At 49.4% G+C, this 24,839-nt stretch overlaps 9 protein-coding genes across 9 annotated transcripts; 6 read left to right on the plus strand and 3 right to left on the minus strand.

The window, feature by feature from the left end:
- Positions 1–37: 37 nt before the first annotated feature.
- On the plus strand, positions 38–2,431 carry QC763_0098000 (uncharacterized protein; the record flags this gene model as incomplete). Its single annotated transcript, XM_062906353.1, has 7 exons — positions 38–85; positions 152–220; positions 283–680; positions 742–819; positions 1,000–1,093; positions 1,159–1,988; positions 2,043–2,431. The coding sequence occupies exons 1-7, from the start codon at positions 78–80 to the stop codon at positions 2,429–2,431; spliced, it is 1,866 nt and encodes a 621-aa protein (XP_062763350.1). The 5' UTR covers positions 38–77.
- Positions 2,432–2,561: 130 nt separating this feature from the next.
- On the plus strand, positions 2,562–4,413 carry QC763_608100 (uncharacterized protein; the record flags this gene model as incomplete). Its single annotated transcript, XM_062914643.1, has 2 exons — positions 2,562–2,657; positions 2,755–4,413. The coding sequence occupies 2 exons, from the start codon at positions 2,562–2,564 to the stop codon at positions 4,411–4,413; spliced, it is 1,755 nt and encodes a 584-aa protein (XP_062763351.1).
- A 666-nt stretch (positions 4,414–5,079) lies between these two features.
- QC763_608110 (uncharacterized protein) lies at positions 5,080–7,105 on the minus strand (the record flags this gene model as incomplete). The annotated part of the gene is made up of 2 exons (XM_062914644.1): positions 6,425–7,105; positions 5,080–6,349 (listed from the first exon to the last, which is right to left on the minus strand). Exons 1-2 carry the CDS (start codon positions 6,958–6,960, stop codon positions 5,080–5,082), a joined length of 1,806 nt encoding a protein of 601 aa, XP_062763352.1. The 5' UTR covers positions 6,961–7,105.
- A 320-nt stretch (positions 7,106–7,425) lies between these two features.
- QC763_0098030 (uncharacterized protein) lies at positions 7,426–7,905 on the minus strand (the record flags this gene model as incomplete). The annotated part of the gene is made up of 1 exon (XM_062906354.1): positions 7,426–7,905. One exon carries the CDS (start codon positions 7,903–7,905, stop codon positions 7,426–7,428), a length of 480 nt encoding a protein of 159 aa, XP_062763353.1.
- Positions 7,906–11,012: 3,107 nt separating this feature from the next.
- Positions 11,013–12,570, plus strand: QC763_0098040 (uncharacterized protein; the record flags this gene model as incomplete). The annotated part of the gene is made up of 4 exons (XM_062906355.1): positions 11,013–12,047; positions 12,127–12,185; positions 12,243–12,350; positions 12,406–12,570. The coding sequence occupies exons 1-4, from the start codon at positions 11,417–11,419 to the stop codon at positions 12,568–12,570; spliced, it is 963 nt and encodes a 320-aa protein (XP_062763354.1). The 5' UTR covers positions 11,013–11,416.
- Positions 12,571–12,580: 10 nt separating this feature from the next.
- Positions 12,581–13,824, plus strand: QC763_0098050 (uncharacterized protein; the record flags this gene model as incomplete). The annotated part of the gene is made up of 5 exons (XM_062906356.1): positions 12,581–12,617; positions 12,674–12,966; positions 13,027–13,122; positions 13,177–13,420; positions 13,471–13,824. 5 exons carry the CDS (start codon positions 12,581–12,583, stop codon positions 13,686–13,688), a joined length of 888 nt encoding a protein of 295 aa, XP_062763355.1. The 3' UTR covers positions 13,689–13,824.
- A 667-nt stretch (positions 13,825–14,491) lies between these two features.
- On the plus strand, positions 14,492–14,999 carry QC763_0098060 (uncharacterized protein; the record flags this gene model as incomplete). Its single annotated transcript, XM_062906357.1, has 3 exons — positions 14,492–14,696; positions 14,760–14,838; positions 14,894–14,999. 3 exons carry the CDS (start codon positions 14,492–14,494, stop codon positions 14,997–14,999), a joined length of 390 nt encoding a protein of 129 aa, XP_062763356.1.
- Positions 15,000–18,898: 3,899 nt separating this feature from the next.
- On the plus strand, positions 18,899–22,963 carry QC763_0098070 (uncharacterized protein). The gene is made up of 8 exons (XM_062906358.1): positions 18,899–20,087; positions 20,164–21,263; positions 21,320–21,639; positions 21,715–21,846; positions 21,918–21,969; positions 22,057–22,307; positions 22,368–22,640; positions 22,716–22,963. The coding sequence occupies exons 1-8, from the start codon at positions 19,275–19,277 to the stop codon at positions 22,766–22,768; spliced, it is 2,994 nt and encodes a 997-aa protein (XP_062763357.1). The 5' UTR covers positions 18,899–19,274; the 3' UTR covers positions 22,769–22,963.
- QC763_0098080 (uncharacterized protein) lies at positions 22,878–24,609 on the minus strand (the record flags this gene model as incomplete). Its single annotated transcript, XM_062906359.1, has 5 exons — positions 22,878–23,558; positions 23,642–23,946; positions 24,004–24,209; positions 24,280–24,391; positions 24,453–24,609. 5 exons carry the CDS (start codon positions 24,607–24,609, stop codon positions 22,878–22,880), a joined length of 1,461 nt encoding a protein of 486 aa, XP_062763358.1.
- Positions 24,610–24,839: the final 230 nt, after the last annotated feature.

Here is a 24,839-nt window from a genome sequence, read left to right on the forward strand (position 1 = left end):
TTCAACTGATCCGAAACCTGGTTTTCACATGCCGCACTCCTATACCGATACTTCGTTTTCAGGTCCCAAGTGATCCAATGACCGCGTGAGTTCCATTGGTCTCGCAGCTACAATATGGTACTAGCAGTGAGGGCTAACATGTCCCCTATAGGAAGGAATGGCCGCGTGACGTGGTAGACGACCAGAACTTCACTGTGATTCACGAACTCGCGGCCAAAAGGTACGTCAATCAATGGTCAACTCAGTATTCAATGCAAAGTTCTAACTGGACTGCATAAATAGGTTGGACGGCCAATCTGGCTTAGATTCCCTCCTTGTTTCTTCCAGAGAGGGCGTCACAAGACTGTATTACGAAGACGGCCGTTGGAAGAAAGAGCTTATCGGTAGGGGCGAACCGAAGAGAGAAGACCAGAAAGACAACTCCACCACTCCCGGGTCGGGAGATCACTGGGGCACTGGTGGCGCCGACATTGGTAGAGTCGGCAGTGACCGGTATGCCTATGTCGCCACCATCGACCCCTTTCATTCCACAAAAGTCTGTGTCTACACCAAGCACGACGATCCAACTCATCGAGGGTCGAAGTGGAAGCGCCATGTTCTCGACACCTACGGAACACCGACGCAGCAGAAGCATTGGGGAGATGGTCCTGGTCACTATGTGACATGCGCTGATATAGATGGTTCGTTGCTACCATGACTGCACCTCGAATAATGTCTTTAGCACCGCTTACCAAACGATAGGTGACGGCGTCGATGAGATCCTCCTTAGCATGTTTGGGCCGCTCGATCGGAATGATGATGGGTCACTCAAGGCTGCAAGTACACCTCACTGATCCTGTTCATGCACAAACAACACGAAATCATGTAACGACGACGATGCTAATTGGGAGCCTGACAGGATCTCCAGAACAAAAACCAGAAAGGAAACAATCCCAACAAGGTACGGCGTCCACTCATGACACGATATTGGTACTATGACAAGTCAACTAACACTTCGAGAGGGCATATTGTGCTATAAGCCCATTCACCTCGAAGATGGCGTCTTCGCGAAATGGCATCCTATCGTAGAATCCTCTGGAAGATGCGATGTCGGGTAAGTGTATCTTTCTCCGCCGGCGCACAACACACACAGTATTACCTAACTAACATTTGCTCCAGAAACTTTTACGGTAATGGAAAGCGCGATATCGTCTCAATCAGCTATAGCGTCAAAGATTACTACCAGGAACTGCATCCGGCAATGAGACTCTACAAGAATCTAACAAGGGACGACCTGCAAACGATCTCCGTCAGTTGCCAGAGACCGACGAACTCCATCTTTGGAACGGTATGGGAGACGATTTCAGGAAAAGAGACCGAAAAAGACGCGCGGACAGACGCCGGGAAAGAGATCATGGTTTACCTTCCGGACCCCGTCAACATCAGCAATCGCGCTCCCGCCGGCCTGATCAAACAGGACCTGATCGAAGTCGCCGACATTGAAATCAGCGTCGAGGTCCACCCCAGCGGCCGAGAGGTGAAAGCCGAGGCAAATGAGGGCATCAAGGTTTTGTACGGGAGCCTGGCCGATGCGAAGGATCAGAAAGTGAAACGGACACCTTTCGGGACCAACCGATTCCCAGACAAGGAGTCGCTGAAACCTCCCAGACCTGAGCAACAACCCTCAAAGAAAGAACCGGCCAGCCCATCAGTTTACACTTTCACAGCAGATCAATGCTCGGGCGCCATAATCCTCCGCCTGACGCCGACCGACACGACCGACACATTCAAAACTTACCGGAAAGCAACAGACGTCGACGACAAGGTCCAGACTCTTTTCGATCTCGGCAACTTTGGACTAGAGACCCCGAAACTGAAGTTTTCCAAGGTCGAGAAGCTCTGGTGGGGAGAGGAGTTCACCAACGTGGAATTTTACAATCTGACAGGATTTCACTTTCGTTTCCTCGAGACCAAGCAACATGTTGCGCATATGCAGTTCTGGATTGCAGGTATGTTATCGTGTCCAACCGGCGGAAATAGGGAACGCTGACCAGTAATCCCAGGCCCAAAAGTAGATGCTAGGCTTCATGATCACACCGATCAAGCTTTCAGGGAACTTCACACTTGCCTGTCTCAAGGAACACCACAGGAACAAGTCTCTGGTACTGCTAAGCAGGGCGGGATGGTGGCTCCCAGGAAGGAATACTACAGCAAGTCCTTTGAGGACGTGAAGAAGCTTGAGGAGAAGTTGAACGAGGGGGCATTCGATTACTGCGCGCTGATGCCCCTCGAGGAGCATGGTAAGATCTGGCATACGCTTAACGACGGACGAACAATTTACCGTAAGAATGGGACGGTGTCGTACCCGGCTCATGCCTGGAGAGCTGGTGTGGGAAACGCGGGGGAGAATGTAGATGTCTGGATGGCCCTCGAATTTGATGCCCGGGTCTGACGCCACTCTGTCGATCAACCTGCATCTGCGCTCGAACAGCTACCTCGCTTGCAGACCCGCGGATATCACTTGGCAAACACACCATCGTGCTAGGGAGGCGGAGAGGGAGTGGGTTAGGCTTGTGGAGAGAATGTTGGCTATTGAGAAGGGGGAGAGGCCGGTTGCGGGGAGGGTTTTGAGAGGACTGAGGTGTGTGGCGATTAGGAAGGTCGCGGAGCCGATTGAGGTGCAGTTGAGAAGCTTTCCGGCCGAGGAAGAAGGGGGTTAGGGGGTTGGAGGGAGGGAGTTCTAGGAGGTTGATGCGGTTGGAGTATGCTGTAGAGAGACAGGTGTTTTTGGAGTGGCTGGCGAGGATTGACGGATTGTCTGCTGCTACGCTTGGGAGGCAGTTCCTGGACTCGGACGCGGGCTTTGGGCAAGTGTACGATACAGTTTGCGCGATTCGGGAGGGGTTTCGGCTTCTCGCCAAGGCCGCTCGGGAGGACACGCCACTGTTTGCACGGTTGAGGCGTCTCAATGGGGAGCTGCTTGCCTGGCTGAGCTCTGGGGCAAGGAAGAGTGTGCGGACAACGGCCGAGCTGAAAGTCATGCCACGGGTTACAGAGATTTACAGTACGACTCCAGGTGCTGCCAAAGGAGAGCAAACCGTGACCGCAGGAACGACAGACACTGAGTGGACCAAACCTGTTGATAACGTCAAGTTGCTGTTGCTTTGCGCTACCAACATGGCAAAGTTGATGGCAAGATCAAGCAGTTCAGTTCCAAGGATCAACCGGGAGCATTTGACACTCATATCGCGGAAGGTGTTGGAGGGGCTAGAGGAAGGTGTCAAAAAAAAGGGGGGGGTGCGTACGGAAGAAGACCCAGAGGGAAGCGACTCAAGTTCAAACGATGACCTCAGCGACGTTGAATCATTGGAGGAAGAGGAACCCATCGACAAAGAAGAGAAAGAGTCCCAGGAAGTGCGTAGTTTCCGCCTTGCAGAGCTGGACCAGGGAGAAGGAAGCAACGCCATCAAAATCCCCGTCATCGTCGAAGAACTCGAGATCGCCAGGGACGACTACAACAGCGCAGATATGAGCGAGCGTCTCTTTTCCAGCCTCGAATCAGTTCTCAGCCTGCCCGCCTCCCAGGCTTCACGGCTCGGTGCCCTCACTTGTGCGGGGATATGCCACGACATTGAGCAGATGCACATCAAGCTGCTTTACCGGTACCCGCAAGCCCCTGACGCAGTAGATCCCAGCCGTCCGCCCCGAGTCCGCCACCTTGCCGAGATCCTCGGAATTTTCCAGGGATCCTCAGTTAACTCCACCCTTGGTCTCTACATCAGTATTGACGAGCGACTTCGTCTCGCGCGCGACCTTGCCGCTGCAGTCTTCGAATTCCATAAGATCCAGTGGTGGCACAAGAGTATCTCCTCTTACAACGTCCTCCTCTTCTTCTACGACGACACCGCCCTTCCCTCTCTCTCCTCCTCGGTCCGCAGAGCAACTGACCCCCCATTTAGCAAGCTCGTTCTGGGAAAACCATATCTGATTGGGTTCTCGCACAGCCGGCCCGAGAACGCGGGATACTCGAACAAGATGCATGCCCAGCTTGCTCTCTTTCCGTACTGCCACCCTGACTACGCGGGCGCCGACGCTGTGGATGACCGGACATACCCGGGATTCCTTGCTGAATATGATTATTACAGTTTGGGTCTTGTGTTGTTGGAGATTGGCATGTGGGAACGGCTGGGACGGTTCTTTGTGCAGGATTACACCCTCTCTCGAGATAAGATAAGGAGTCAAATTCTTGATGACTTGGTTCCTGTGTTGGAGGGAACGCTTGGGTGGTTGTATTCCTCAGAAGTGAGGGCTTGTTTGTCTGGTGAGCTGAGTGGCAACGGAGAAGATGCTGATCCTGCTTTTGTTGACGAGATGTTTGAGCGCATGGTTTTGAGGCCGCTGGAGACGTTGCTGCAGCGGTTCGATAGCGTTTGATGGAAGTCTATGCTTCAAGCTCCGAGAGGTAGACGTAAGCAGGGTGGGCAATAAGTCAAGTAATTACTTACTTGACGGTTAAGTCAAGTAAGTAAGTCAAGTCAGGTAAGGCCTAATATTGGTCAAGCCAAAGCAAGTCTTTTTATTGGCTTGACTTGATAACTTGCCAAGTATCGGTGTTTTTGAAGCCCCGTAAAAAGCCGTGATACCGGGTGCCCCCGAGTCTCGGTAAGGGGTACTGAAAGTTCCGGAACTAAAGGTCCGGCTCCACCATATGTGCTAAGATCGGACCGGAAAACTTCCTTCGGGCTTGACAAGTATTACTTACAAGTCAAGTTTAATATGGCTTCAAGTAAGTAAAAAGTAAGTATGGGCAAGTCAAGCCAAGTTTGACCCTATACTTAACTTGACTTGCCTTGTTGCCCACCCTGGACGTAAGGAAGGAGGTGAAATGTATTTGTTTGTATGAGAATTTGTTGAGTTTGCCTAGGTACTTAGGTACTTTTCAATGGCGAAGGGACGGTGAATCCTAGACGGACTGGCGTGCTTGGGTAATAATTGATACACTTATCTACCGGGTATCTTAGCCTCGTTACGCAAGCTTGTTGTATCTTCCCCAAACTCTAACAGTACCCTAAATAGTGAAAATGCCTTTTTGCCCCTGACCTACCCCTGACCCCTTATTCTTGAACCGCTGTGTATTTTCCCTTCCAAGTCCGAGACCGTCTTACTCACATCCCTATCCTCATCCCTCACCCCCTTCACCCTCATCCCCATCTCTTGTTCCTCCCCCCTCCGCATCAACCACTGCTGCACATCCATCCCCAAAACTACCTCATACCCTTTCAAAAGCCCCCCGCACACCGTAAAATCAAAACTATCCCGAAGCTCCACCACCCCAGGGATCACGAATTCCATCGCAATAGTCCCATACACCTCTGTCCGTCCATTCTTTCCATAGGAGGTGTACAGCGTCCTACTAATCTCACTAACAGGCGGTTCCCAACCCAACTTCATTGCTGTGTCAGCAGAGATGATGTTCACGTTGCCAGACGGGTGGAGGTGTGCATCCTGGGGCCAGTATGCTTTGGTGTGGCTGCCAATGTGACCAGAGATAGGCTTGTTGGCGCGGTGGCGAGAGGCGAGGATTCGAGTGTGGGGGGAATCCAGCTCGAATTGTAGCCTTGTCGGGGTGAAGCCTGAAGGGCAGGGTACGGTTTTCGGTTTCTCTTCTGCTGCTATTGTTTTGGGTTTCTCCTCTACTGATGGTGGCGTGGGATTCTCTTCCACTGCTTTTATCTTGTACTTCCCATGCATTGTGGTTATCTTTTTCTTCTGTTCCACTGGCGGTAACGTGCTGGATTTCACGCTCATTCGAGGAGCCAGGTCATTGTTAACGCTGGAGCTGTGGTCCTTCCGCCGTCGCGTTACTGCGTCTGGCTTGGAAAAAGCGACGTATTTGAGGGGATGAGATACTTCTTTACTCGCTGAGATTGGTGAAGATCTGCTGCGGGATGGTGAAGAGTTCAGCCGAGGTGGCACTTGTCTCCAAGGGGATATCTCCCCAGGGCCGGTTGAGCTTGGAGTTGTTGGCTCCGACGAGGGTAGCGTTGCTGGCTCTGAGGAAAGTAGTGTCGATGGCTGCGATGAGGGTGGCGATATCTCTCCGTATCGGTAACGATATTGATCACGAGTAGAGTGTCGCCGCCGTCGTGACCGGCGGCGAAGATTGAGGTCCGGTTGCTTGGGAATCTTGTAGTCTCGTGGCGGAGGGGACGCGGGTACTACGCCCTTTTTGATCATTGAATCTGCGAGATATGCCAGGACCGAGTTCTGGTCAACTGTCCCGCTTTCTCCTTCAATACTGATGTGGCGTTGATATTGGAGGTCATGGAGCATATCGACAAACTGAGCCATATCATGTTTTATTTCTTTGCTATCATCGCTCAGCTTCCTTGCTATGTAACTCCCTTTGAAGCTGGAGAGGAAGAGATGGGTAGGTGATACATACATTTCTGCCATGATGAACGTCATCTCCCCTGTTGGAGATTTTTGTTCCTTAGACTGTCTTGTATAGAGCGACTCAAGCTTCAAGGTACTCTGGGCCAATACCAGGTCCGACTTGAGTGTTTCCATGAATGGTAAAAGAGCAGTGAAGTCCGGTTTGAGTCGATGCCATTTGTAATTGACCCACAACTGCCAACTACTTGGGAGTTCCGCGGTCCTCTCAAAAAGATCCGCCATCTTGCGTCGTATTTCTCGAGCGAGACGTTCGATGTCACGCAGGAAATTGGTTTTCTTCAAGTACTTCATCGCGGGCGTACAAGAGGACTCTTCGTCTGACCAGCGCGCCTCAAGAGAGATTTGCGCAGATTGAACAGCGGTGAAACATGTCTTCAACATGAGGCGGTAGCTTCTGATCTCCTCCTCCACGGCTCCCGGGGCCTCTCGGCCTATTTTAATCATCAGCTTCACAAGTTTCCAAACAGTCGAACAAGTCTTAGCCAAAGAGTTGGCGGCGACCACCAGCCCTACAACTTCGGCCATAATGCTAGAAAAAGTAAGCAGACGCTGGGATGAGCTTCTGTGTGCTGTTTAATGCAAGAGAAGCAGTGGTATGTACCATGGGTGGTTATATAGAATGTAAATATCTCAGTAGAGAAATAGCAAAAAAACCAAGCGAATTCGCCGCGATATATGTCTGGTGTGCGAACTGCGGGGTCGCATGGACAAGGCAAATAAGGCACCCACCAAGGCAGTATTCAGAATTCTTTCCGCGCTTAGGGGGCCATTATTTCGCAGCATAGACGCGGGATAAATGAGGCGACGAATGAAATCTCGAGGCGGTACACCCTCACCAGATAGATAGTAGATAAAGAGAAATCTAGGTAAATTTGGTACTGAAACTCAACCTCTGTTCTATGAAATAGCCAACCTCTATTCTATAAAGCCCTTGCAAATCTCTGCCCTTCAAACGCCTGTCCACCTTTCTTGTCTATAACCTGGCGATATCTAGAAGGCTTCACAAGCCAGAATACCAATATTGAGTCGGTCAACATACTCCTCATCCTTGTAAAGCAAAACCTTTGCACGTTTGACGTAGCCACGCACTCCATCCCTAGAGAACATCGGCGTATTGTTGAATAGGTGCCAGCGGTTGGCCCCAACTGCATCATTCCACTCTCCATCTCCAGACTCTCCCTCATCCTGATCAGACACCTCCACGTAGCGACAGCTATCCCCATAATACACTCTTGGCTCCTTGCTTTTAGTCTCTTTTTGGCGTTGCTTCTCGGTTGGGACGCGGTTTCTTCTTTGAAGGCGGTAGTCGATAAACCATAGATGGGTTGGCCCAGCCTCTAAGTTATCGACTGATGGGACTAGCAATAGGTCCAACGCGCTAATCTCCCCCCAGTAAAGTGATATCGAGTCCCAGGCAGGATCGTACTTCGCAGTAATGTATCGTTCTGCCCTTCCCGTTACATTCTTCATTTCTGACTAGAAAGTGCACGACAGTAGCTTTGAGTGGTGGTAAGTAGGCAAATCCCAATCGAGAGACACCTGCTGCACCGTCCATCGGAAAGGGGTGAAAGCGGAGACTCGTGGATGATGAGATTTTGGGCGGGGAAGAGGGCGATTTGGCGTTTTGTAGAGGGTTCTGGGTTAAGAGGTGAGGGCCCATCACTCGACTCGTTCCAGAACAAGATTAGGCGTTCGTCTCGCTGTAACAATTTTCGTTCTATAACTATCCTTGATTCTCTGTACGCTATCCATAGTCCGCTATCGGCAAGGTAAGTTAACGAGTTATTATTTGCCCGTTGTTTTATTACTAGAGTCTAAGCACCACGCGGCTGGCAGATAGAGGGATAACCTTTATATTCTTTAGAATTATCGGAGATACTGCTAGTACCGTCGGAGATGGTGAAATTGTGGGCTCCAGGTACGACTAGCCTGATAGCGAATTGCCAGATTATATGCCGGATCTCATAGGGTAGCTAAGGGAAACGAGGAAATAGTTTAATTATTATTGTAAAGTAAGGTAGACTAAATAATATTAGTGCTCTAAGATTAGGTATAAAAAATAAAGAAAATTACAAAAAGAGATATAAGTGAAGGACAAATATCTATTTATAGCACCCATATAAGAATTTGTTCTTTATATCCACTTGCCCCTAGCGAGGATTCGTGGCTTAAATGGGCTTGAAGCTTGTTTCCACGACGGCTTGTCCGCCAAGATTGATGGCCACTCAATAAAGTAGGAGCAAAAAAAGCGTGTCGAAAACTCTAAATCAGCCATAACCACCCTTATTAATAACAACAATACTACAACCTCAGATATCCCAAACCCTAAAACTTATACTCCTAAATAACATCTTTCCACCCCCCCCTCTTCTTAACTTTCGCCCCAAAACCCACCCTATAATCCTTTGGCTTAGTAGTAGCATTAATAATATTCGCCGTCCCCCTCTCCGGCCTCCTCTATTCCGCCCTCCTATCTAAACTCCATACTTTAAACCTAATAAGTAAAGTTGTTATTATAATTATCATTTCCGTTAAAGTAAAGTACCTACCCGGGCAGAGATATAACCTGCCCCTAAATGGCTAGTAAGCCACTTTAATCGTTCTCTCTTCCTCTTTAGTTAAACCTAAGAACCGATTAAGCTTAAACTCTAGGTAACTCTCCCCCCAGTAGTCCTTTAGAAAGTAAGACGCCCCGATAGATATTTGGACCACGGTTCCATTTTAAAGAAAATAGGTCTATCCTATCTTTAGAGAGGTAATAATCGTATCTTATATTACTATCCGGGTAACAATTTAGTAAATAATAAAACAAAAGATTTCCCGATAGTAGCTCCAGAGGACTGGTATTTTTTATTTTAATATAGGTGAAGAGATAACTAGTTTTGCTTTAGTGTTAGACTTAGTAAATTTTCCTCGATTTTTTTCTTTAGTTAGTGAAATGGTGAGAAAACACACAAACCAACCACAACACCACAAATATACCCTCAACAGGGTCTCTGAATGAACACACCTGCGTGACAGTGGCTCGCTCGCAGGCCGCACTCCACGTAGGACAAAGAAAAGACTCTATGGGCTCGCAGACCACATAATAAGCACCTGATCGGCCTGATCAGAGAGCCAGAATTGCCTGCACGCGTGCAAGGCACAAAAATATGAAGAAATAAAAGTCGATGTCCTCCCTAAAATAGAATGCCCGAAGCAGACCGCTTATATACATGACCCCTGAACTCTCGAATCCTCCGAGAGCCTTACTCAAACCCTCAGGCCTGTGGCCGCACCCCAAACCATTAAGCGGCGACGGGTAGGCGAGTAAAGACGTGGCTAAAGAACTAAAAGAGGGTCGGGACTATATTAGTTATTACCGCCAGGGGAAGCAGGACTTTAATCTTAGCGATATTCTCCACCGGAAGCCCCGCGTTTCGCATCTCACGTATACGAAGATGGACAAAATCAAAGGCGGAAGAGTCTTATTCTGCCTGAGAGGAGTAGTAAGGAGTTAGGGTTTGGACTAGCTCATTACGGCCGAGATAGGCTTTTTTTGCGATAAAAGAGGGCAGGATATCTATTATTAGCGCCATAATAGACTCGTTATACTCCCAGAACGATTGTACCAAGCTCGGGTCTTTCGAGAAAGGGTCTTGATGTTTGCCGTACAAAGGGGGCGTTATTGCTTTGGCAATAATCTCTCTGATTTAAAGCCAGATGTTTAGAATTATTTATTGTTGGTTAGATCTTAATAAGAATGTTGATTGTTAAGATACTTCGTTTAAGGCGGCGTCGATAAACTTGTACCATAGCTCTCCTGAGAAGCTGGTCGGGATAGTATATAGTATAATGCGGTCTTGTAGCTTATCCCCCTCTTCTCGCCTTATGAGGTCGGCAGTGCTTTTGGTGACTTGCATCAGCGGCGCGACAGCCTCTCTGTTTCGTGGAGAGGTGCTTGTTCTTGAGACCGGCCGATATCAAAGAGGGGTCGAAGATTGTATATAGCTTTCCATCAAGCATGCGCAATGTCACGATCGACTACTTGGATTTGCAATGTAGAACTCGGTAGTAGTCTGCTTAGTATCGGATTAAGCCGATGATATATCCAATAAATAGGATGGTGGGCTTCAGAAGAGGAGGCTCGCGTGGGTCTGCCCTCTTCGGTGTCGCAAGCGTGTTGATGGCGAGGATAACTGCAGCTACCGCCGCCGCGGCGAGGGGGAAGCTGTTGGTTCAGGTTGACATTTTCCCCCGCCAAGCACTAACAGCAGTCCGATGAAGACGATATCATTGGACCATGACGCTCCCTCCGATCCAAGCGAGATTTTAATGCTTGCCAGAATAAAGTTGGGAGTTTTAGGGCTGACTTTAACGCTTGAACTTACATACTACCAATGAATATTTTCCCGCATCAACACTCACCTCAGGGCACTGTCGGTGAAGCCAAGGTGAGCGGGAAGGGCGATGATGCCCCTGGATGACAAAAACACGTGCCACGACCACGCATCTGATCTGCCCCTCTTCCTCCCCGACCCAACCCGGTTCTCGGATTGGAAGGTGGTGTAGCTCTCCCCTGGCAGGGCTCCATAAGAGGTAACAATTGCAACGTTTGGTGATCGGCGTGGGCAGCAATGAATTCGCTGCCGGCCTGCACGTGGGTGCAACAACTGGTAGGTGTTGATGGCATCACGGACTAGAATGAAGCTCGGAGACGATCACTCCTAAGTTTGTCGACATTTCACCATCCAGTCAACGCAGGACGGGTTTCATGTGCTCGTGCATATACGGTACATAGAATTACGCGGCCGATGAACTAGACTTCTGAGAGTGCGTGTTCCTGACAATGACGTACGAGCCCGCGATAGCTACCAGTCTTCTAGAAAACCTACAGCTGCTTAAAAGAGACTTAGCCTGTCCGCTGTAAAAACGAGATGGAGTTTGGCATTACTCTTTCCAAGACGAGAAAACTAGAGGTCAATCGGTCATCGTGTTCATCATGAAAGCCGTCATCCTCTCCGCCCTCGCGGAAGCATCAGCCGCTGTTGAGCTCTCCACAAACCTTAACTACCATAGTCCCTCCACCCGTCACTCCAACCTCGGAATTGACCTTCCCACCGCCCAGCGCCGCACCCTCAAACGTGACTCCGTCCCTTACTCTCCCGAAGACCTTAACTTCACGCACGGTATAGCCTCTGGCGACCCTTACCCAACAAGCGTCATCCTCTGGACTCGCGTCGCTCCCTCACTAGCGTCCGACCTCGGAAACATTAGAGTTAAAGGCAATGTCCCTCTCTATTCTCACGAGACAGAGCGATATATTAAAGCCGATCCCAATCTTATCTGCGTTGATTGGGCTGTTTGGCCTGCCATATCGTCCAACACCACAAAGTGGAAGCGTCAAGTGAATGAGACAGTGGTTGCTAGTGGTAGGGCGTATACTATAAGCGATATCGACTATATAATTAAGGTCGAGGCTAAAGGGCTGAGTCCGTTTACTGAGTATAACTACCAGTTCACTATGTGTGGGTCGGATAAGAAGAGCGGGATTGGGAAGATAAAGACGACGCCTGATAAGAATGATGATGTTAGCGAGGTTAACTTAGCGGTGTTTAGTTACAGTAACTTTCGTGAGTGATGATTCTTTGGCTTTGTTTATGTTGAGCTAGAAGTGAAAGAAGATGAAAAGGGGCTAATTATTATTGATAGCAAACGGATACTTTAACGCGTATGTGAATGCTGCGAGAAAGGGAGGATTGGACTACGTGGTTAGTATCGGGGTAGCATTCGAAGCGAAAAGAAATATAGGTATTGACGAGTGCCAGATCTATCTGGGAGATTACCTCTACGAAAGCGCTGGTAGGGGCGAGAGGGCGCATGATCCCCCGCGTGTAACTTTTACGTTGGGTGACTACCGGACTCGCCATGGCCAGGTACGTATTACTGCTGCCTGTTACCATCTTTGATATGACTGATGAAAGGACTTAGTACCGCACCGACCTAGACCTCCAGCTTTTGGCAGCGAGTTACCCCTGGATTCCTACCTGGGATGATTACGAGGTGGCAAACAACGGCTATAGAGATGGTTTTAGTGCGCTGAATAATACCGAGGCTTCGTTCCGTCAAGGTGGTCGGATGGTTAGTGTCGATTAGAGAAAGATGAATGCTGTTAGGGCCTACTTTGAGTGGATACCCATTAGGTAGAAACATACCTTTAATGTTCGTTGAGCGTGCGCTAATTAGGATAATAGATAAGTGGACCTTGACGACAACCTCCGCATCTGGCGGTCTTTTGAACTGGGCAGCCTGGTAGATCTTATTATTCTCGACACGAGAAACTACGACCGCAGTATCACTTCCCTGGGCTGGAACGATGCTTATATTGAGCTCATCCGCGATGAGGCCTCCCGCTCTCTTATGGGTAGCAGACAAGAGAATTGGTTCTATCGTACGTTGAAAGAGTCCAAGAACAGAGGTGCCAAGTGGAGGATCATAGGCAGCCAAGTTATCTTCTCGGGTGCAGATGGAGCCGGGACTGACACTTGGGGGGTGAGTATCTCCTTCTGGAAAACAATCACACTGTTGTGTTACTGACAGTGGCGGTGACAGGGATATACCGCCAACCGCAACCGTACTCTGCAGACTCTGATCGACAATAGCATTGACAACAATGTCTTCCTCGCCGGTGACAGCCACCGCAACTGGGTTAGTCCATTCCATCCTACCGCGCCCTATGGTCCAATATTGACATTCGATCAGGTCGCCGATGTTACATGGCTGGGCCAGTCTGACTACAACCCTACCACTGGGTCTGGATCACTGGGTGTAGAGTTTGCCGGTATAGCGGTCAGCTCAAGCGGCCGGGCTGGTCCAATCAGTGCTGCCAACACCTACGCTCGAAATAGAGTTAGAGATACAGACGTTCTCCAATGGCACGAGGGGTACTACAGGGGATATTTCGTCCTGTCTGTTCAAAAGGACAATGTGACGGCTGGGTTCTTTGGTACGTGCAACGTCAATACTCTTGGCAAATCCAACGGCTGACATGTGCAGGATCTCCCACTGTCGCAACGAGAAATCCTTGGGAACTACCCCTGGCGAATTTGACTGTTCTCGCGGGAGAGAACAAACTCTCTCGCCCTGTTGCTGGCGGAAAGGTAGAGGCTGGGTTTGCAAAGGGGGGAACCACCACGGGGACCAACCTGACTTTGAACACCGAGACGAAGAAGTGGGAGGTGATCGGCTTCGATGACATGTTTATTTCTAGTTGATGATGACAAGTCCGATTCGGGAAGATACCTGATTTTGCCAACTGAATATCTTGTCATCTTCATGCCAACTATGGACAGACTATGAGGGAGTTTGTTCAAATGGGGAAAAGCAAATACCTAGTTCCATGACTGCTTGCCACTGTCCAAACGTCAAGTGAATGCGAAGGTATGACAAGATACGTCATAAGGCACTTACAGATAAGTCGGTGATGCTCATCTTACTAAGAGCTAGTCAAACACTCGGCTTTAAAGCCGTCGAAATAAGGTAAACACTCTTGATTGAGAAGCCTTCGCAAAAAAAGGCCGTCGCATGAGAGAAACTCGGACTTAGAACGCCCCCTCGCATTAGACGCCTGGCCTGGCATTTTGTGATTTTGGTCGCCGCGGGGTGCGAATCGAACATAGGTACCAGGTAACATTGAAGCAGGGGCCGAACACAATCTCCTTGGGGAATACGGTAAGGATCTAGATCCATGCGACCAGACATATCGGTTAAAACTTCACGAGCCCAAATGAGATGCCCGAAGAGCCCTCAGCACAGCAAAGCCACAACTCTCAAGGTTGCCGGTTCAATCAATAGCCGATATCACGCACCCAGGTATGTGAGAAAGGCGATTATTCGGCAGGCAAGGGAGAGAGGTTGGGTTGGGTTCGTCGAAGGAGGTTGCCTAAGGCACAGTCTTGACGTATTATAAAAGGGGACTGCCAACCCCATCAGATCTCGTCAATTCAGTTCATCATCGCAACCTTGACTTCTGTCTTCACAACCGCATCGCCCACAGTCTTCAAAAGCCCAGGACAAGATGTTAAACCTCAAGAGTATCATCACTCTGCTCGCCCTCGGAGTCTTCTCCGCCAGCGCAGCTCCAGCTCCTGGTGCCTCGCCGATGGCCGAGGCTGAGCAGCCCGCTCTTGTCGACCGCCAGATCAGCGTCAGGGTGTTCGCCTGCGAGCACATCCGCAGCCAAGGTGCCTGCACCACGTTTAACGCTCCTCTCGGTCAATGCTGTGAGTTTGACACCAACTTCTGACTGTGCTGGGCAATGCTGACATGTTGATTCTCTCACTTAGATAACGTCCCCGCAGCCTGGAACGACAGGATCAGCACCATCATCAACCAGGACAGACAGTTCCGCTGCGTGTGGTTCGAGTAAGTAACTCCCGTCTTGCGATCCCTGCCTACAGCTCTAACAAAAGACATTCAGACATGGCAGTTGCAGTGGCCGTTCATACGCCAACCAGGTGGACGACAATCTCGGTGACGGCGACGGGTTCTTCAATGATCGCATTAGCTCCATCAGGTGCGGCTAAATTCAACGTGGCGTGGTTACGGTCTATCCAAGACCAGGACTGGTCCGGATCTTAACATCGCTGCTCTTACGGCGAAAGAATAGATCTACCAGCAGAATACGAGGATGACCAAACTACTGGGCGTGAAGATGTGAAGACAAAGGGGTGGCATGGTGGACAACAACAGTCGTTCTCTTCTCTTTCTTTAACCGACTCAAGGGGGGTGATGGGAAGGGCATGAAGCCGGCCATGTCCACTATTCCCGTTTCCTTGCCTGACAGCCGGTCGACCTTTTCCTTGACTTTCTATGGTCATGTTGGAAAGCTTTTGTACCTACCAAAACCACTTTTCAGGTTCAAATAACATGATGAACTGAACTTTCTTCGCTCCTGCAAATTTTCTTGAGTATCCGGTGTCTACTACCACCCTCAGGAAGCTGACTGTCTCGTTACCTCCTATTCCAGCAACGTGAAGTAAGGTAAGCAGGATGCAGCAATGACCTGCCCAGATATGGGAATCCGCCGACAGTTTCTTGGCCAACTCCCTGTAGTGCTTCCCACTCTTCCTTAGACCTCACGCGCATCGACTTAGCGTGGCTCGGAAACGACGCAGTCGGCAGGTATAACAGGTAGGTTGAAAACACACGCTCACTATATTCTTTGGACATGGCCGCTACATGCAAACCTTCAATTCTTGTCAACATACATCGAAAAGAAGTCACCATAAGCTACATCACATGTCCCTTTTAGTCCAAGAACTTTCACCCCTCACTCGTGCGAATGACCCGGCAAAGCCTTCATCCCTGTTATTTGCTTCAACATTAGCAATCATCCCTCGTGTTTGTAGTATGGTACGATTTCGCCCCGTAATATCTCGGCTTTTGACCAAGTCAGCACAACGAGTTCTAGTTGGCAGTGTCAAATTCCGGAAAGGCTCTTACCTCCACTTAACTCCGTCTAAGTAGTGTACATTCTTCCAGTGTCATGGGAGAAAGTCGAGGCACACTCGCATGTACGCCTGGCATCAAAATATGTCCGTTATATCAGAAAGGTAGTCAGAATGTAGAAAATAACATTGGGAATGCCTGAGCAAGGACATTCCAGAACAGGGACTGTCAGCGAAACCCCCAATTAAGATTGATATTTAAAAGCTTTGACAGACAAAGCTGGTCCTCAAAATCAATATGGATCGGAGCTTATATCTTAGTGGCCAAGCTCCTAGACTACTATAGCAGATGAGCTCTTAACATCACCAAGCTCCTCGGAGCTACACTTCCGCTTCCGTAGCCGCCCCAAACGCTCCCCCTTATATTACTTAGTATAGTCGAACTCGTTATTATAGTAGCCATCGTTCTCCAAAGTATTTCTTTTAAAGCAGCTGCTATTACGTAGACTAGGGCTTTCCATTATTAGTATTTTATTAGCGGTATCGTCGGACCTCGGTACACTTCTCTTCCTAGGAAAGCGCGACCTAATATTCTTCTATATCTATTTACATATCTCAGGACTAACCTCTTCGGTCTCTTATTTACCCTTCTCGCAACTCTAAAGAAGTAAGCGCTTCGGTATATACGTCGAGGGGAAGAATATATCGAAGATACGGGAGCTTAAAATAGTCTAGGTAAAACAGGTAAAGAAATACTTTACTACTATAGTCGTGGGGATAGGGTAAATAGCGCAATTATATTAGAAGTTAGGAAGTTATTTACTTAGGCTCGAGTTAAAGACGTGTAGAACGAGTTACGGTAGCTTCTACTTTATTATAGCTCTATCGCGACCTATATTTACTTCGCTACTATTATCTATATTTCTTTCCCTAACCTTAAAAACAAAATAAAAATATTTTTCGTTAAAAACGTAATAGAAATCTGCCCGTAACGTTAAAAGGTTTACTAGGCCATTAATCGGGCTACTAGAGAATAACTATGTAAACGAGTATTATTATATCTAGTTTAAAAGCCATTAGTCGTCCTCGCCGGCCGGTAACAAATACGTTATCTTAAGGCCGTCGCCGTAGTTAAAGAGTACGTAGCGCCGAAACAAGTTTCCTGCTATACGCGTCGCCGATATATCTACCGCCCATTTTTGTTATAAGGGTGGCAGGTGATTATACGGGAATCGCTAGTGTAAGAAACGCGGCACGATAGGATACGGAGGGTACAGCGGGCCGGGAAGGTAAAAGAAGTATTACGGCTCGCGCAGGATGCCGTCATCTGGGCGCTCTATACTCACGGCGCCGTCGCGGTTAAGCAAGAAAAACCTATCGCTCCACCGGTTACCAGCAATGAAGCTACAGGCAGCTAGCGCCGTGTCGAAATCGATACCGCCGACATCTAGTGCGGGCAATAAGAGAAGCACTACTGCGCTCCCAAGATAGCCGGGGTGGAGAAAGTCGACCTTATGGGGCCGCTGTGCTATCGCAGGGCTGTAGTTCGGATAACTTTCGGGCTCGTTTACAGCGGGACGCAATTGCATCTTGTGTGTTTTGTCACGATATAAATGAGGGGGAGGAGCTGGCTGGTGGATTGCCAATGAAACACTTCATGGCATTGTTGGGTTGGCCTGTGCTCGCTCGGGCAGTTGTCTCGACAACCAAAGCAGGCAGAGGGTTAGGGTCTGCCTTCCTCCAGCCAGTCATTCAATTTTCGAATAAGAGCAGTAGTATAGGTAATTCAACAACCTCAAATGCCGCAGTAGTAATTGAAAATAACATGATCAGCAAAGGGGGATGGGGAAGGGGGTGGGGTGACACTTGTTATTGCGACACCCCATAAGTGAGTCTGAAAACGGCAAAACATTTCCCTCGACCGGAAAGAACAACTCTTGCTGGTCCACGCGCACTGCAGTCTGACAGCTTCCCATCATCGGTTTTGAAAGGAACACCAACCCAGTCGAAAGTCACCCTTTCATGGCTGAATTGAAGCTTCTGTCTCGGATGGAACAGTCCCTCGTCTTGAAATCTATCCGCAGTCGCCGGCAGATTACAATACGACCTGGAGTAGATGTCAGCCATGGTTGCGGACTCCGCCTCCCAATCTTGCTTGCTGTCTTGGATGATGCAAAGAGAGTCAATCCAGATATACTCTACCCCAAGGCGCCGAGTGTACACGATAGCATCTTGAAAGACCTTGGACAAACAATCGGCATCGATCCTTATTTTGAGGCTACGCAGGTTGTCTTCCTTCAATTGGGTGTAGACGGAAGCATTTGCTGGCCATCGATGGCTCAGCGTGAGATAGGGCCCAGTGAGTGTTGCCTCCACCGTTTCAACAAGCCTAGCAGAACCGGGATGCACGTAAATCAACCGCGAGGGATACCACTGTTGTGTTTGTAATCCCGATCTCGGTGGGCTGCATGTATCGTGATCCTGACCGCACAGCTCGAGCCATTGACTGACTTTAGAAACAGTTGCATCCTGTAACCAATCGCACATGTCGATCTTGGGTGCCTCAAAGACTGATGGCTCCTTCCATTTGACATTTCCTGGCTTGTGATCAGCTTGAATTTGATGTTCGTCATCAGAACCTGGGATTGCAAGACACATAAATCAACGATGCTCACCTTCGACTGATTGAATCGGCCACTGGACAAGCTGACGAATCACCCTTTCGCGCCCAGGATATTTCACTTCGCAGTCCCAAGTAACCGTCAACTACCGATACTTTGGTCGATCTAGCGTGCGACTCCTATCATTCATCAACCCCATGATCTCAAACTTGTATTCCACTGCTCGAATGCCAACCAAGTGGTCGATACTGTCGATTTCGTACGCCTCTGTATCTATTCTGAAATTATCCCGCAACCCGCAGCAGATGAAGCACTCAAGTGCCAGGGAGCTCTGGAACTCCTCGAGGGAAAATGCATGCCTGATTCTTTCGTCGAGTCTGGGGGCTCGCCCGTGAAAGATCCTGCGACATGTTGGGCAAAGCATGGTGGATTGGACAAGTACGGAGGGGTCAGGACGTTATCTGCGCTGCCTAGTAGAAGTATCGCCATAAGCCGATAAGCACCTGGAAGCCACGGAGGAGATTGGGGCGCGCACTTGGCCCCCTTGCAAATGTGGCGGTGGCACAGCAGCGGTGCTTCACCCAGCTGGGCGGTTATTCTTGGCGCCTGGGACAAATCCCCTTGTGAGCCAGCCAGGCTTGAGTGCCTCTGCTGAACAAACACAATCTAATCGAGCACAACTCTCACACCTCACGATCCCAAACAAACACGACCGGAACCCAAAGAGCAAGAGCAGTCGGGTAGTACAGACCACCCCCCCGCGCCCCGGCACCTCAGATCTCCCTTCACCATGGAATGGTATTACCGTCTTGTGATGGGTCAACGGAGTGCCTGCGTGAGAAACGAGCATGTGGAACTACTGTTGTCTTGCGCACTTCCAGAGATCGATCCGGAGAAGCTGGAATTCAAAAACTTTGAGGAGATATTGCCGAGACTCTTTTTCTCCAAGCAGATGATCACCAAGAAATTCGGCGATGGCCCTGTCCTTGAACGGCTCTTGCAGTGCGGTTGTAGGGACTGCACGGACCTGCGCAAAACAAATCCACGAACCATCCGTGACGAAATGTTGGGCTCACCAAAAGGCTCAGTTCTGCTCTTAGCACTGGTGTTTCTGATATATCTCGACAGGCTTCACTACATCCATCCCTTGATCTCCTTGGGCTCGAGGACAAACGACAGTCTACAGAGTATCATCGGGCACCTTAGTCCGGACAGTGACGGGATGAGAGGGCTCATTGTCATGAAGGAGGAAGATTTAAGCCTTATCGATACACCTGAGAAGAAGCTGGGTGCAGAACGTCGAGCGGAAAAAAGAGAAAAGACAAGGCAGTGGGCGCGGTTAGACAAAACATTCAAGGCCATGCGCGACGAAGTGTCTTATATGTTTGAGCCTGTGATTATCCGGTTGTTGAATCAGAAGGACTCGTATCCGTGGTACCTTGACCACTCTCGGTTTCCTTTTCTAGACGCCGAAGATCGAGTGCCTCAAGGGTCATTTGGCACTGTCACCAAATTTCGTATTCCGTCAGAATATCTCGACGAATCCATCAAGGGTTTTATGGAGAGTCGATATCGAGGTTCGAGGGATGAGAAAACCGGAGAGGTACGTGTCCATACATCCGTTCGAAAGAACTTCTTGCGAGCACATGATATTCATGCATGGCGCTGACACACTCTAGTATCTTTTCGTTCGAAAGTCCTTGGTGCTTCAGAAGGATGAGATGCCACACAACCCGAGCACTGGCAGTAACGAAAGCACGATAGCCCGTCTAGCCTCCATGATAAACGGGGACGCGGCAGACAACATCATCAGCCTTCTCTCCCTATATACTTGGAGGAGAAGCTTGTATTTCATCTTTCCATGCCTGAAAACGGACTTATACCATCTACTTCGCCAAACGACCCTCCCCGGGGACCAAACTAAGCCCACGAAGCTACGGTCAAACGAGGAACTACCAAAGCATTGGCTGTGGAAACAAATGATTGGCGTTGCTCATGCACTCAGCGCCATTCACACGAATATGGAGCACCCCCATGGGGAGGTCGAGGGATACATCATCGCCTCGCACTTTGATCTTAAGCCAGCAAATATCCTGGTCACCAATCAAGGTGTGCTTAAAATCACAGACTTTGGAGAATCGGTTATAAGCGTGACCAAAAGCCTTAAAAACTTGTCAACGCCTTTCAGACCAGGTGACCCCAAGTACGCTGCTCCAGAGTCCAGGCCCTCGGAAGCAGAGCTTGCGAGGGCTTATGGGGCTGGAGAGGACAGTTTTCAGGTCTTACTAAATTACGACGTCTGGGCGCTAGCTTGCGTCATGACAGAGGTGCTTGTCGTGTTGTTGGATACCGAGGAGCGCCCGGCAGGGACAGCTATCGACAGATTCCATGCCAAGCTCGAGAAAGAATCTCGGGTCGAAGAAACGCGAGGCACATTTCTCGAGGGACGCCATGAGCTCAAGCCCTATGTCCGCAAGGTACTGGAAGACTTTCCAAAACTCCCGCGCTTTGCCCACGATGGTCCGCAGAAATGTTATATGCAGAGTATCTCCAATTTGCTCCTCAGGATGTTCAGCACCGACAGCAGCAAGCGGCCGTTTTCAGCTCATGTCCTCGAGGAATTGACACAGGCAGAGAAAATCTATTGGCAAAATGTTGGGAATCATCGCGACCCACTTGCCTGGGATGTCAGTCAGGCACGCTTGACGCATGGCGGCCATTCTGAATTCCAAGAAGTTGGCTGGGGTCAATCAGGCTCTTTTTTCTCTTTCCTTCATATGTTCGTTATTCTCTCCTTTATTCGTGTATCGATAGGTAAACGCTGACATGTCGCAGGGATGGCGTGACCTTGAAGGTGATCGATCAAGATGGAAGGGTAACAGCTGGAGACCATTCTCAGGGAGCTGAATGTCGATTCCAGCTCTATTATCGAGCCTCCGCTTTGGTGGAGGAACAATCAGAACCGGAACCCATATCCCTCTCGAAGACTAGGAGTTCATCAGGGAGTAGACGATCGAATTTCAACCCTTTCAAACCCAAGAATGCCGAACAAAAGCCCAAGCCGAAACTGGTCCAGCGACCGTCAAAGTTCATCCTGAAATGGGGAGTTATTTCGCAAGAGAGCAACCATCGAAGTCCTATTAAGGAGACACACAGTCAGTGCAGTTGATCAACCCGTTTAACCGACACCAGAGTGTAATTGCTAACACTTTTCTCTCTGTGCCGGATAGTTATCCCATCTCAATGGTCCTTTACCCCGAGGTACATTTTAAACCCTGAGTTGGACCTGGGATTCATCCTCTTCAAGGATTCTGCGAACGGTGTTGATAATATTCTGCACTTTGAATTCGACACACTGGAAAGTACGTGCTAGAAACGATACCCTGGTTGGAAGCGATGGGCCTGTATGAGTATGACTGACGTTTGCATTTAGAAGTTCGAAGCTTCCAGGCTGCCCTCCTCCGTTACACAGTCCAGGGCGATATGTAAGTTTGGCATCGTCTCCCATAGTCAAGCGTTGCTGTTCACCATGTGCGGAGGACATCCTGAACTAACCCACCCATCATCAACAGACTGCAAGCTAAAACGGTCAACTATACCAAGTTGTTTGGAAAGCCCACACCGTTGTTCCCGGATGGCGGTGAGCCAATGATCCAAGTTTGGGCAAAGGACAGCCCACCTTTTCTTACAGTGGACAAAGCTGGTAGGCCACAATCGAACGGACCTATCGAAAACACTCAGCCACGCCAGTTGGATAGAACACCACCTCCGAAGGCGCTGGTTTTCTTCGAAAAGCATAGCGATAAGCAGTTCGCTCTATATCGTACGAAACCTTCTTGACAGCCCCCCGGCATATTAGATACAAGCTGATGGTTGTTCACAGTTACCGCTCAGGTCACCAACAAACTATTCAACGACTCCAGACAGCTGCGGGGCATTGTTTGCACGCGGGGGCCGTCGCGTGACCATTTTCCCCTCATATGCATCCCGTCCGGCAATCGAAGGCCAAAGCAGAATTTTGATGAGCTTTTGTGGAAGTCCAGTATGCCGCTCATTCAGGGGCTCTTGGAACCAGATGTCAGCCAGGACGATGTCGATAAGAAACGGGTGGTTCTCAAGCTGAAGGAGATGGAACTGATAATGGAAACCCAGGTTGGTGAGTACTTATGGAGATGCCTGAAGTTGGTAGCTGGATATTGGTTCCAATGATACTAATACGATTGCGGAGTAGGCTATAAGACGATCAAGAGCCATGTACAAGGGCGTGGGAGAAATAAGGACTGAGATAACTGTGATGACCTAGCCACCAAAGGCAGATACAGCTGTTGCTACACGGGGACGAGTTACTAATTCTTGTTATGATCGTGAATGGATACATGAATGTAAATTGCTGTTATGGAGCCCCCACTGGACCTTTCTGTCCGTGATGACTTGCCTTGCGCAATTCTATCACAATATAGAACCCCATAGTCAGAGCCACGAGGGGAATCGCCAACGCGGCGTAGAGCTGTAGGTCTTGTGCCGCTCTCCATATCCTAGCGTTGTCCGGATCTGTCGTTACGTAGCCCATCTGCAGGAAGTCGGCGACGAATGACGCCGGCACGAACACCAGAGCAAGCACAGTGAGCGTTTTTACCACGCTTGTCTCACGACCAGCCTGCTCTGAGAGGTTTGCAAGGGCGGCCGTGTTGCCGCCCAGCTGTTCCGTGTGGTGTTTGTTGATCTCGCTGTTTCGCAACGCCACGGTGTCTCGAAGCTGGTTCGCTAGGGAGGTGGCTCGCTCGAGGACGGCTGAGCTATTTTTGAGGGCGAATTTGTGCTCTTGTTTGAACTGGTGGAGGCTGCGAAGAAAGGGTAATAAGTCGTCGGGGTAAATGTAGCTGCCTTTGTTGAACATTTCCACCCGGTTGATCAGGCAGTCAACTGTGTCGATATTTAAGCTAATCATGGTGGACACTCGACGTAAACTGTCTGTCAGACGCTGGAGATGTTTCATGTCCTGGGCTACTGTGGCTGGCGAGTCAAACATGTTGAAGTCTTGGGGGATTACACCGGATGCTATGAGACGGTGAAACTTGAGGGTGTATACAATGTTAATTTTTTGAGCCAATGACTCAAAAGGGTGGGCTGGTGAGGTTGAGAATGTAAGGTACATACGATTTCACTGACCTCACTCTCAAGACTGTTGGTCATTTGTCGCCAGCCGTCGTCGACCTCCCCGAGAACGAGCGAGTGTAGCCTTGTCCAGTCTCGGCTGAAGTTCTGTACTTCCTCGCTGGGTGCTGACAGAGTCTCTTTAAGCGCGAGCTTCATGTTATCTGAAAGCCTGACGAGAATGTGCGAGCTTTCTCTCGTGTTCAAGCAGGTCTGTTGATAAATGAGTGCGTGCCGGATCTCCCATGCGTCTACTTTTGTGTCTTCGTTTCGTTTCGAGGCAGCGTACTTGAGTAGATAGCACATCTCTGGACAAGCCCCAGGTCAGTGACATGCTGGACGCTTGCTGTCCTAGGTATACATACCCAGCTTGTTCACTGAGCTGTTGTTACTGTCTTCGTACTCGACATAGTCAAACCCAGCAAACGCTTCGTCTTTGTTAAAGTATTTCTTCCCAAACGCGTTCAGATAGCGACAGATCTCTGGGAAGACATTCCATGACTCTAAAAGGTGAAGCATTTGTCGGTGGGGTATCAGGAGAGGCGACCTGCCGACGAGAGGGTGTAAAAGCCTGTATTTTACACAGTTAACACTCAACTCCAGTTTTGAAGCTACCCGGGAACAGTTATATGTGGACATACACGTATTGGCAATGGACCTTGGCATCATCCTCGCCTTGTTCACAGTTTTGTTGCTTGTCGAGGTATGCTGTCACGTCTTCTCCACTCTCTAGCATGGGTGTTGCTTGTGGCCCTTCACTCGACGTTGTGAGTAAGAGGGAATGCGAGATATTGTCTTGTAGGCTGTCACTGACCTGTTTGGTTGACGGAGATGAACTGAACTTCGACTTCACCGGGAAGGTCACGAGAGAATGTCTCGTTGCAATGCGGCTCTAGTGTGCGACGGACATAACCAATGCGGCTTGCGTGGGTGCATCTTCTCCCAGCTGCCAGCCAGGGGCGGGTTGACATGGTGAATAACGTGATCAGAGATACCAAATGGAGGTGGAATATAGAGAGATTGAAGCAACATGCAACGAAAGGTTTCCTGTCGCATGGAGGATCGGAATGCTACTTGTGTATGTAGGTAGATAAGTACATGCGAGTGCGCAAATCTCGGGATATATAGCTATGCATCACCCCCGCATTCCTTTCAGCATGTGTGTGCCGTGGTGAGGCAAATTGACAGTGCCTATCATTCA

This window comes from Podospora pseudopauciseta, chromosome 6, assembly GCF_035222475.1.
Source record: "Podospora pseudopauciseta strain CBS 411.78 chromosome 6, whole genome shotgun sequence".
NCBI classification, from domain to species: Eukaryota; Fungi; Ascomycota; class Sordariomycetes; order Sordariales; family Podosporaceae; genus Podospora; species Podospora pseudopauciseta.

Excerpts from the sequence above, each read along its gene's own strand:
- QC763_0098070 (XM_062906358.1), top strand. The coding sequence starts at position 19,275 with ATGGAATGGTATTACCGTCTTGTGATGGGTCAACGGAGTGCCTGCGTG. Across the intron at positions 20,088-20,163 it reads GGGATGAGAAAACCGGAGAG|TATCTTTTCGTTCGAAAGTC; the intron begins GTACGTGTCCAT and ends GACACACTCTAG. Across the intron at positions 21,640-21,714 it reads TCCTATTAAGGAGACACACA|TTATCCCATCTCAATGGTCC; the intron begins GTCAGTGCAGTT and ends TGTGCCGGATAG.